This window comes from Acomys minous (assembly GCF_964271855.1).
Source record: "Acomys minous genome assembly, chromosome: 15".
NCBI classification, from domain to species: domain Eukaryota; kingdom Metazoa; phylum Chordata; class Mammalia; order Rodentia; family Muridae; genus Acomys; species Acomys minous.
In genome coordinates this window covers 99,703,312-99,714,952 of record NC_140497.1, presented here as the reverse complement: position 1 = coordinate 99,714,952, position 11,641 = coordinate 99,703,312, and the positions used below count along the sequence as shown (strand labels likewise).

Here is an 11,641-nt window from a genome sequence, read left to right as displayed (position 1 = left end):
GCTCACCCTCCTTCCTCCAGCTGGACTTCCTGGAGATGGATGGGGATGGTCCCCCGAACCCGGGTCCCTGGCGCACACAGAACAGGACGCACGCAGCTCCACACAGGTCAGACCCGACTGACTTTGGTTCAAGACACCAGGAGAGAAAAGAAATGAGGCTTGATTGTACTGTCAGAGGCGGGTCCCTCACATCCCGCTCACCTGTGGGGCGCACAGGTGCCTGTAGGCATTTGGGAACCCAGACAGTGCAGAAGCGAGCCAGGAGAGGAGGCGGGGTGCCTGGAACTGGGCATGCCGCAAGGCTGGGGACAAGCAGAGCGCAGGGCTCTCTCCCACCAACTCCCTCCAGGGTCCTCTCCTTACGGCTCAGCGGAATGGGCGCCCGGTTCTTTAAGGGGCGGGGCCTGCTGGCAGCCCAGAGTGCGTCATCATCTTGCGCCCGAAGTCTCAGTCCTCCACGTGGATCGTGTAGCATCATGGCGGGAGCCGAGGCCCCCCAGCCGCAGAAGCGCTACTACCGGCAACGCGCCCATTCTAACCCCATGGCGGACCATACGCTGCGCTAGTGAGCGACCGCGCGGGATCTGGGAGGGAGGGAGGGAGGGAGGGAGGGCGCATGCAGCCGCCTGGGAAGGCGACCATGCTGGGACCGAGCTAGGACTTGAAATGGACCTGGGAGAGTCGTCCGGATGACACGTCAGTTGATGATGGGTTGGGGAGATTTGGCAGAAAGCGGAGTAGACCGGCGAGGAGAGGTCATGGCGTTGTAGACTTTGCGTGGACTTGCCAACCAGATCTAGGATGAGGGGGAAAAGTTATTGCAGACGCTAAAAAGAAGAAGCGAAAGCAAGCTGTCATTTCCGTTTTGTTTGCTTTGTGATTTCGAGACAGGATTTCTCTGTGTAGCCCTAGTTGTCCAGGGACTCACTTTGTAGTTCAAGCTGGCCTCGAGATCGGCCTGCTTCTGACTCCCGATCGATGGGATTAAAGGCGCGGGCCGCCACACCCTCTCCTATTTTGCTTTTTCTATTAATAAAAATAAATAAATAAATAAACATATACACTCTCCTGGTCACTCCTTGCTCCATCCTCTCCACACAAAATACACAAAGCCGTGGCCCTGATTTTGAAGGCAGTCAGTCTGTGGGAGAGAGAAAACTTGGGTCCCGAAAAGGAGAACTACCTGACACATCAATACCCAGAAAAATAGCTTGGTAGATCAGTAACCATAGCCTCATGATGGGGCTGTGATTCACACCCTCAGAGCCAGGGGACTTTCCATATGCCTTCTAGACACTGCATGGCCCACAGCTGCAGAATTTTTGAGAAACCTACCATCGCCCTCCCCTCCCCGAGCACGTCTGCCATGGTGTATCCCAACGGTCTAGTAGTGTCTCGTTTCATCTCATATCTTCTTTCCAATAGCCCTGTGAAGCCAGAGGAGATGGACTGGTCTGAGCTTTACCCAGAGTTCTTTGCTCCGCTTACTCAAAACAAGAGCCATGACGATTCGAAGGATAAAAAAGAAAAGCGATCTGGGCCCCAGGTGGAGTTTGCAGACATAGGCTGTGGCTATGGTGGTTTGTTAGGTAATGCCCAGCCCTTTCCCTGGGGTTCTGCCATCTCAGCAGGTTGGAGGAGGCGACCATAGTTGACCTTTCCTCCTGGCACTAGACACCAGTGACATCAGTGTGGAGAGCCACCACCTTTTTTCTACTCTGGGTCTGTGTGGCCTTTGTCCTGGAGAAGGGAGGGGGCTGCCTCAACTGTTTCTTAGAACCTGGGTTGTTCTGTCTGGCTCCAGGCCCTACATGAGCCATTTGGCCTGCCTTGTGCTGGGTCAGTGAGCCGGTCAGCACAAGCGTCAGAGATGGTCCACTGTGGCCACTGATCCTGAACTGACTTTCTTGGGGATTCCACCACCTTCCCTCTCCTGCTCTTCTTGTTTTGGGGTTCCTGTTACATTGTCTCTGTTTTCTAGAGTATGCATGCCAAGCCACTGGCCTAGGCTTACATCTTCCCCTATAGAGAGATAACAGTGTAACAGAGAAGAAGGGGGCATGATTCCTGGAAACTGAAGACTTGGACTCAAGTCCCAGCTTTCTGCTTTGTTAGTTCTGACCCACCCTGTTTCCCCACCTTCGCAGTCTACCAGAGAGTGTTGTGATGTAGTGGTCACTGTGAAAGCAAATGCAGACTGAACCTGTAGCTCCCGCCCTTTTATTCTAGTCTTTGCTGTTTATTTTATTTTGGGTTTTTGTTTGTTTGTTTGTCTTTTGGGTTTTGTTTTGTTTTTGTTTTTTTGAGACGGGGTTTCACTATGCAGCCCGATCTGGTCTGGAGCTTCCTATATAGAGCAGGCGGATCTTGAACACACAGAGCTCTGCCTGCCTCTGCCCGCATGCCCCACTTCCAACTCTTAGGATTAAAGGCATGAGCCACCACAGCCCTGTTTCCTTCAGGGGTATCGCTGCGTGCCCCCCCCACCCCCTCGACTTAGATATCTACAAATGTAAACTGTTTGCCTGTGTTAACTTCTTTGTACTTCCTCAAAATATGACACCGATGATCCCACTGATCTTTCTTTCCCCAGTGGCACTGTCACCGCTCTTTCCAGACACCCTGATTCTGGGTCTGGAGATTCGGGTGAAGGTGTCAGACTATGTACAAGACAGGATTCGGGCCCTCCGTGCAACCCCTGGAGGCGGGTTCCAGAACATTGCCTGTCTCCGCAGTAACGCCATGAAGCACCTCCCTAATTTCTTCCGCAAGGGCCAGGTGCAGGATGGGGAGCAGCCGGGGTGGGTGAGGCAGGTGGAGGGCGGAAGGCGGAAGGCGGGCTTCACAAGCAATCCTGTTGGCCGTGCGTCTGTCCCACAGCTGGCGAAGATGTTCTTCCTGTTTCCCGACCCACATTTTAAGCGAACGAAGCATAAATGGCGAGTCATCAGCCCCACTCTTCTGGCCGAGTATGCCTACGTGCTGAGAGTCGGGGTGAGTCGGGAAGGAAGGTGGTGTGAGTACGCTACCCGGGGCCTCTTCACTATGACTTTAATCTTGGGGTGGGGGTGGGGTGAGAGGCACTATCATTCTTGTCACCTCACTGCTCAGCTGCCGGCAGCCCCTTTCTAGAATGATGTTGCTTGTACAGGGCCTGGTGTACACCGTCACCGATGTGCTCGAACTACACGAATGGATGTGCACCCATTTCGAAGAGCACCCACTGTTCGAACGTGTGCCTTTGGAAGAACTAGTAAGTAAGACACCGGAGGGAAACTGCGAGAATGCGGGTCCATTCAGAGTGACCCTCCAGTCCTTGAACTTATCTGAGAGCCAGGAGGATGGGAGCCTCCTGGCCCTGAGGCAGTTTGAATGGTGAGCGGGGACATGCTGGACCTTCTTTCTACAGAGTGAAGACCCCATTGTGGGACATCTAGGCACTTCAACTGAGGAAGGAAAGAAAGTTTTACGCAATGGAGGAAAGAATTTCCCAGCCATCTTCCGAAGGATACAGGATCCTATCCTCCAGGGAGTGACCCCCCAATCCCGCCCTGCCTTAGCCGGACCCCTCTCCTAGTGATTGGAAAACAGAACAACTTCCCGTCCCAGGCCTTCCCAGACTGGCGGGGCTGTGAGGCCATGATCTCTCCAAGAATTGGGGTGCACTGACTTCTTGTCTTTTTGCTCCTCCACTGTCAGAAGAAAGCAGATGAAGCTGACTGAGAAGGTCAGAGGACCTTGGACCAGAGCGGGTGTTTGGAAGGGTGTGGGTATTTTGTTCGCCCTCAGCACTTTGTCCTCTTGGTGGGGTTTTTCTGTAGCTGGAGTGAAGCCTGCAGTGCCCCACTGTCTTAGGCTGTGTGTTTGGCTCGGGCTGCCCTCCACTATGTTTACCTTGCAGTCCTGGGGAGAATGTGTGTGTGTGCCCACGTGCCTCACCCAGCTGCTCCTTGCTTACCGTCTGACCTGGGCAATCTGTTGCTGTCTCTGTAGAGTCTCTAGAGGGCGTGAGGGCAGAGAAGGGTCTCTACCATGTTGGACTTTGATTCCAGGATCTCCAAGCTGACTGACCCAGCATAGTAGTGCCTATTGAGGGGAGGGTGGGGGGAGGAGGAGAGAAGGCAGAGGAGCAGGAGATGGGCTGGAAAATTCCTTTTTAAAGAAGTATTTTTAGCCAGGCGTGATCGTGCACGCCTTTAATCCCGGCGGAGGCAGAGGCAGGCAGATCGCTATGAGTTCCAGGTCAGCCTGGTCTACAAAGTGAGTCCAGGACAGCCAAGGCTACACAGAGAAACCCTGTCTCGAAACAAAACAAAAGAATTATTTTTATGCCAGGTGCAATGGCACACGCCTGTAATCCCAGTACTTGGGGAGGCAGAGGCAGGCAGGTCTCTGTGAATTTGAGGCCAGCCCAGTCTACAAAGTGAGCGAGTGCCTGCACGTATGCATGTGCACCACATATAAGCCTGGTGCCCTTCGGGGCTAGAAATGGAAGTTGGTTCCCCTGGAACTAGATTACCGATAGTTGTGAGCTGTCATGTGAGTGCTGGGAACTGAACCTCTGGAAGAGCAGCCAGTGCTCTCCGGCCACTAACCTGGAGGACTCGGCAGCTGAAAGCAGTAAGAGGCTGCTGACCACAGGGTCAGCTTGGGATTCAGAGTATGCTCTTAGACTTCATTCTAGCCAGAGATAGGAGCTCCAAGCTTACCTACTTTGATGAAGAACAAAAAGAAAGAAAAAAAACCACCAAAAGCCCTCCTTTGTATCGTTATTTGCATTTGTCTGTGGGTAGGAGGGGACAGTATACACAAGTGCATATATGAGGGTAACAGGACAGTTCAATGGAGCCAGTTTTCATTCTTCACCGATTGGGCCCCTGGGCTCAAACTCAGCTCATCAGGTTTGGTGTCAAGTGCATTTCCCTGCTGAACCACCTTGTGGCCCTAAAACACTCCTTCATCTCTGCCCCCTCAAACCCTAGTCCCCATGTCTGAAAGGAGGGGGATCCTTGAAGGGACTCCTTCCCCTGGGAACAAAGATGGGGTCTGGAGAGAGGACTTGGAAAAAAGCACTCAGTCTTCTTCCAGAGGACCCGAAACAAATTCCCAGCAACCGAGATGGGTGGCTCACAACTTCTTACAATTCCAGTTCCAGGAGACTCGGTGGCCTTTCCTGGACTCTGGGCAGCTGCTACTGTGTGTTCATGCACACACGAGTACCCCTGTACACATACACACATAGAAGAGCACTTGCTGCTCTTGTAGGGAACCTGGGTTCAGTTCCAGCACTCGATGGCTCACATCCAGGGGACCCAACTCCCTCTTCTGACATCCACTGGCCTCAGACATGAGGTACGCTAAGGATGCCCATAAATAATAGCTACAATACAAAACAAAGTTTGAAGGTGAAGAGGCTAGTGCCATGCTGACCCCCTGCTGTGTTTCCTTGTGTTATAGCCATGGGAGGAAAGGTGCAGCTAGTGCCTGTGAGTCCCCACAGCCGAGAAGGGACAACCCAAGACTATGGGGACAGCTTGAGCTGCACCTCCTACCTAGTTTCCATTCAGGGGGTGATGGAGAATTCACAAGAATGGGTCTGAAGGGACTTGGCTCCCAAGGGAAGGGGTGGGCATATCAGGTACTGGCTCCTGAAGTCATACGGAGTTCGCTTTCCCAGGGAGGGCGTTACTGCAAGGAGTGTGCGCCCGCCTGTGGGGGTCGTTGCAACTGGAGGCCCAAGAGGCAGGGAGTCTGCCCCGCCTACTGTTCCTGGGTACTGAACAGCACATTCCACTCTGCAAAAGGATTGGCTGAAGAGCTTGGCAGGGGCGTCCTCAGCTCCAGGACCAAATGGTTATATAGGGCTTCAGGCAAGTACAAAAGATGCTCTGGAGAAGCGATCTTGAGCAGACTCCCTGGCCATAAACATGACCTGGGCGGTCAAGCTCGCCTCCAGGGTGTACCATGGACTCCACCTGCTTCCACAGCTGGATGCCTCACTGGGCTCCAGAGGCACTAACTCCGTTCTCCGGAGTTTGTCTGACATCCCTGGGCCCTCCGTGCCATGCTTCCTGGCTGACCTGTTCTGCAAAGGGGGCCTGTCCAGGCTTCATGAGCTGCAGGTAAGAGGGGGCCAGTCCTTGCCAGTGGTAGGACCAAAGTGGAAGAACTGGCTTTAATGCCAGAAAAGACCACCGTGAAGAGCAGGGAGGAGGGCTAGTGAGGATGGGTACCTGTGGGTTATAAAAGCTCACACTGGGACTAGAGAAGGTTCTACTGCCGGGGAGTCTGTGTCTACACCCGGCAAATAGATGGACTCTCACTTTATGGGCAGGAAACCCTGTAGGTCCAGCACAAGAGTGCGGGAGGAGTGAGAGCGCTGCTGTCCTACAGCTCTCGCGTACAGCTGCGCGTTCCCTTTCTTTTACTGGAAGCTCTTGATGAAGCGCGCCCAGAAGAGGAGCCTTGAAGGAACTGCTTCCCCTTAGCTAGAGCTGGATAACTAACGAGAAATCCTGAAGTTCGCTCTATGCAAAGTTCTTCTGTTCTGCCATCCCCTCTCAAGCTTTTATGGGATGGAAGAAAAAGTTAGCCACATTGGGGCTGTGCGCTAGCCTGGCACCGGAAAAGCTCCCCTTTTCTCAAGCCTATATACCCTTGGCCTTGGCACTAGCTAAACTGCGAGTCACTCGCCCAGGTGTTCAAACGTCCTCCGCGCTGGTTCTCTCAGGTACAGGGCGCCGCGCGCTACGGGCCAATATGGTCCGCCAGCTTCGGAACACTTCGCACAGTGTATGTGGCCTCCCCTACACTTGTGGAGCAGCTCCTGCGACAAGAGAGTCCTTGTCCAGAGCGCTGCAGCTTCTCATCTTGGGCAGAGCACCGTCGTCGCCACCAGCGGGCTTGCGGGTTGCTAACGGCGTGAGTCGACCCCTGAGCCCCAGTTCCCCATCCCTGGCCCAACCCCCACATCCAGCTAAATCGGGCTTGGTGGGAGGTCCGCAGTTCCCATCAACCTTCTGGCATCTCCTGGTTCTCCAGTCTGTACCCAGTCCAAACTTAGTCTGTACTCTAGTCCAAACTCAAGTAGAGCCAAGTCTTCACGCCCCACCCTTAAGGCCAGAATCCTACGAATCCGTGAGACAGGCGAGGGTACTAGCATTTGGATGTACGCATCTGTGACTCAGCTTACCCTGGAACCCACTCCCATGCCTGGGCAGGAAATGAGTAAAGAGGAAGGGAGATGGGCGAAGTCAGGAGCAGGTTTCCACACCCCCAGGGAGCAGATGCAATACCTCTGGTCGCCCTAGCTTTCTTCACACACGCTCACATCACTCACGAGGCCTCTCTGCACCCGAGCAGTGATGGGGAAGAATGGCAGAGACTCCGAAGTCTCCTGGCCCCGCTACTCCTCCGTCCGCAAGCAGCCGCCCGCTATGCTGGAAGCCTGGACAACGTAGTCCATGACCTTGTGCGAAGACTAAGGCGCCAGCGGGGACGTGGCTCTGGGCCACCTGACCTTGTTTTGGACGTGGCGGGAGAGTTTTACAAATTCGGCCTAGAAGGTGGGTCCTTAAAACAGAGTTAGGGACAGGTGTAAGTGACTCCTTCCGCGCCCTAGACTCCCGATGACTGACTGCACCCCCTTTCGGCTAGGCATAGGCGCGGTATTGCTGGGTTCGCGTCTGGGCTGTCTGGAGGCTGAAGTCCCTCCGGACACAGAGACCTTCATCCATGCTGTGGGCTCTGTGTTTGTGTCTACACTCTTGACTATGGCAATGCCCAGCTGGCTGCACCGCCTTATACCCGGACCCTGGGCCCGCCTCTGCCGAGACTGGGATCAGATGTTTGCCTTTGGTGAGGCGCAGAAGTGTGTGGTGGGGGTTGGAGATCCTGGGGTATCTAAAATTGCACCACGGTAGTGAGGCATCAGTGTGCCTTCCTTCTCAGCCCAGAGGCACGTGGAACAGCGAGAAAGCGAAGCAGGCACGAGGGACCAGGGAAAGCCTGAGGAGAATGTGCCGTCTGGGCATCACTTAACCCACTTCCTTTTTCGGGAAAAGTTGTCTGTCCAGTCTATTGTGGGCAATGTGACAGAGCTACTGCTGGCTGGAGTGGACACGGTGAGGTTCTCTCTGTACTGGTCCCACTTCAGAGTGTAGTGTCCCTGTCCCTCTGTCTGTTCCTCCGTGCCTGTCCTGTCGTCGTCATCCCTCACCGACACCACCCCCAGGCTTAGCCTTAGTAGTTATTTGGTCCCGCCCCCCCCCCAGGACCTCTTCCCCTATGCTACCCCATGTCTAACATCTCAGATCTCACCGTTCCCTCAGGTATCCAATACGCTGTCCTGGACGCTCTATGAGCTCTCCCGGAACCCAGAAGTCCAGTCTGCACTCCACTCTGAGATCACAGCTGCTGCGGGCCCTGGCTCCTGTGCCCACCCACAAGCCACTGCTCTGGCCCAGCTGCCCCTGTTGAAGGCTGTAATCAAGGAAGTGTTAAGGTGAGGGAGAAAGAAAGCGAGAACTAGGGGGGGGAAATGCTAGAGAGCCAGGGAAGCTGGCAGCTGAGGAAGCAGTAAGAGAGGGGGGGGGAAACTGGTGCTCTGCTCCTGAGTTTGAAGGCAGAGACGAGGAGGATGAGGAGCGTGTTCTCCAGCCTCCTAAGTCCATCTTTTGTTTTGTGACCTAGATTGTACCCTGTGGTACCTGGAAATTCCCGGGTTCCAGACAGAGACATCTGCGTAGGTGACTATATTATCCCTCCAAAGGTGAGTAAACCCTGCTGCTGAGCCACTCCTTACCACCGTGCGCTCAAGGCATTCTCTCACACTCCCCAAAGCCTTTCAGCACCCCCTCCCTCTTTGGGTTTTTGAGACAGGGTTTCTCTGTGTAGCCTTGGCTATCCTGGATTTGCTTTGTAGACCAGGCTGGCCTGGAACTCACAGTGATCCACCTGCCTCTGCCTCCCAAGTGCTGGGATTAAAGGCGTGCGCCACCACAGCCCGACTGAAAAGAAAGCTCTTTACCACAGACCAGGGCCTAGTTTTAAACTAAGCCACAGACCCTCTTCTTCAATTTCCCCATCCTTCATTCTTGGGCTCAAACTGGTAACTCTGAGCTTTTTTTTGGGGGGGGGGGGGTAGGGTGAAGGGCAAGAGTGCTGAGGTAAGGTCCCACTATATAGACTAGGTTGGCCTTGAACTCACAACCCTCCCGCCTCTGCTTTCTGAGGGCTGGAATTGCAAGGGTGGCTCCTGAACTGACAAGCTTGCTTTTATTTCCCACCAGACGCTGGTCTCCCTGTGTCACTATGCCACTTCAAGGGACCCTGCCCAGTTCCCAGAGCCAAACTCTTTTAATCCAGCTCGATGGCTGGGAAAGGGTCCAGCCCCTCACCCGTTTGCATCTCTTCCTTTTGGCTTTGGCAAACGCAGTTGCATAGGGAGACGCCTGGCAGAGCTTGAACTACAAATGGCTTTGGCCCAAGTAAGTGATCTAGAACTTATACAATCCCCTGACTGGAAAGGTCCAATAAGCATGGGTCATCTTGACCTGCTGCAAACATAGCAAAACATCAGGACTCAGCGGATATCCCACTGAGAACCCCATTATAGGCCTGGAGTATAAGCTAAGGTATTTGAACTATCATTTCCCCTTCCATAATCTCCTACCCTGACTGACCAAGAAGTCCCTTACTGACCATAGATGCCATCCCAACAGTGGCTATTCTGATGTTAATAATGTTCTTTGCCAATCAAGGCCCCATTTGAGACCCACCCATAGTGACAAACCTAACTTTCTTCCTCCCTCTCCAGATCTTGACCCATTTTGAGGTGCTGCCTGAGCCAGGTGCTCTCCCAATCAAACCTATGACTCGGACTGTCCTGGTGCCTGAGAGGAGCATCAACCTACAGTTTGTGGACAGATAGTCGAGCTGAAGGAAGCTATGGTCATCTGCCTCATCTGCCTTGGCCTTCTCTCTCCAGACAGGACTTTTTGTGTTTTGCTTCGTTGTTTTTTGTTTGTTTGTTTCTCTGTGTAACAGCCCTGGCTGTCCTGGACTCACTTTGTAGACCTCGAACTCACAGAGATTCACCTGCCTCTGCCTCCCAAGTGCTGGGGTTAAAGGCGTGCACCACCACACCTGGATAGAACTTTTTTTTTTTTAATTAGGTACAAGAGGCACACTTTCCCTTGTCTGCTGAGCAAACTTCAGGAAGGAGGACCTAACCTAGTGCAAAATATGTACTCGGCCTGACTCATTAGGTTCTCACAGAACCAGGGCCTGCCCTTCTGCTCAGTACATCTCCTGGTCTTTCCTCAAGGTCCAAAGCCCTCAGTTTTTTGTTTTGTTTTTTGTTTTTTTTGAGCCCAAGTTCACTTTGTAGACCCGCCTGCCTCTACCTCCAGAGTGCTGGGATTAAAGGCGTGCGCCACCATGCCCAGCTTAGATTTTAACACATCTTTAAAGGGCCAACTCAGGTGTTAACTAACCCTGGGCAGCTGGTGTGTGTGTGTGTGTGTGTGTGTGTGTGTGTGTGTGTGTGTGTGTATTCAACACTGTTCCTTTGGTGCCTATGGTGTTCACTGATGTGCTGTCTAAGCATCTATCATAGCACGAGCTGCATGCATCTGGTCTGCACCTGCTCCATCTCTTTCTAACCTGTGACTCCTTAGGAAGAGCGGTGATGCTCATTGGTCTACCAGGCTATCTACTGTTGTTTTGAGAGAGTCCTGCTATGTAGTCCATGCTGTCCTTGAACTCACAATCCCCAAGTGTTGGAGTCAAAGGCAGAACTATCACTTCCAGCTTCACCAGTCTTTCTATCTCCTGTCAGGCTGGATCCCTGGGTATGCAACGCCACACGCATTCTCAGATTGAATCCGGACCATGTGGCAGGAGGGATGGGCACTCGCCAGACTGCCCTCTTCTCTCTTAACCTTGCCCCTAGGAAAGTGAGCCTGTCCTTGCCTCGCTGATGGTATTTTTAAAGCTCCCCTTGGCTCTTCAGCCACTCTAAAGTAGGTCTGCTCCGCTTCTTCCTATCTTTTGGTTTGCCCCCCTCTCTCTCTCCCAGACTGTCTTCTTTTCATATTGAATTTTTTTTAATATTTATTTTTAAAAATAAAACATTTGTTCCTTGGCTTTGGGTTTACTCTTCTCCTACTCCTGGCAAGATCCTGACCCCTGTCACTCACCTTGGCTTCTCAGCTCCTGGGGAGTAACTCCCGTAACAATGGGAGGTCTGGATGATGATCCATCTGAAAGAGTGTTTCCTGACAAACCCAGACATGTTTCTATCTGTAGTGGAAACAGCCAAGTCTAGTCTGGCTTCCTGGAAGAGATTTAAGAGGGTGGTGGAGAATAGTGAGTGTGGGAGCTAAGCTGTAAAGTGGGTCTGGGCGCTAAGGGCTTTGCAGAGATGGCCAGGGGCGGCCTGATTCCTGAGGAGAGAAGATCTTTTTGGAACCTCGACATCCATCCTAGAATGTCCATTCGGCCCAACCTTCAAAGAAAGACTTGGATACAGGCAGGGAAACAGAGTCAGCCAGGCAGGGTGAAAACAAAACATAAATCGTATTCAACCTGCCCCTCATTTATCCAGACCAGGAGCCCTGGAGCACTGAGGCAGGAGGAT

The 11,641-nt window shown here is 53.1% G+C and overlaps 2 protein-coding genes across 2 annotated transcripts; both read left to right on the top strand.

Annotated features, from left to right (window-relative positions):
* Window positions 1-8: 8 nt before the first annotated feature.
* On the top strand, window positions 9-4,753 carry METTL1 (methyltransferase 1, tRNA methylguanosine). Its single transcript, XM_084759195.1, is given in 7 exon segments — window positions 9-565; window positions 1,426-1,589; window positions 2,594-2,778; window positions 2,881-2,994; window positions 3,152-3,253; window positions 3,410-3,538; window positions 3,540-4,753. Coding segments are annotated over 7 exon segments (1,245 nt in total). The 5' UTR covers window positions 9-35; the 3' UTR covers window positions 3,561-4,753.
* Window positions 4,754-4,884: 131 nt separating this feature from the next.
* On the top strand, window positions 4,885-11,146 carry CYP27B1 (cytochrome P450 family 27 subfamily B member 1). The gene is made up of 9 exons (XM_084759174.1): window positions 4,885-6,122; window positions 6,731-6,921; window positions 7,363-7,565; window positions 7,657-7,857; window positions 7,951-8,123; window positions 8,331-8,503; window positions 8,692-8,770; window positions 9,291-9,488; window positions 9,818-11,146. The coding sequence occupies exons 1-9, from the start codon at window positions 5,928-5,930 to the stop codon at window positions 9,929-9,931; spliced, it is 1,527 nt and encodes a 508-aa protein (XP_084615300.1). The 5' UTR covers window positions 4,885-5,927; the 3' UTR covers window positions 9,932-11,146.
* Window positions 11,147-11,641: the final 495 nt, after the last annotated feature.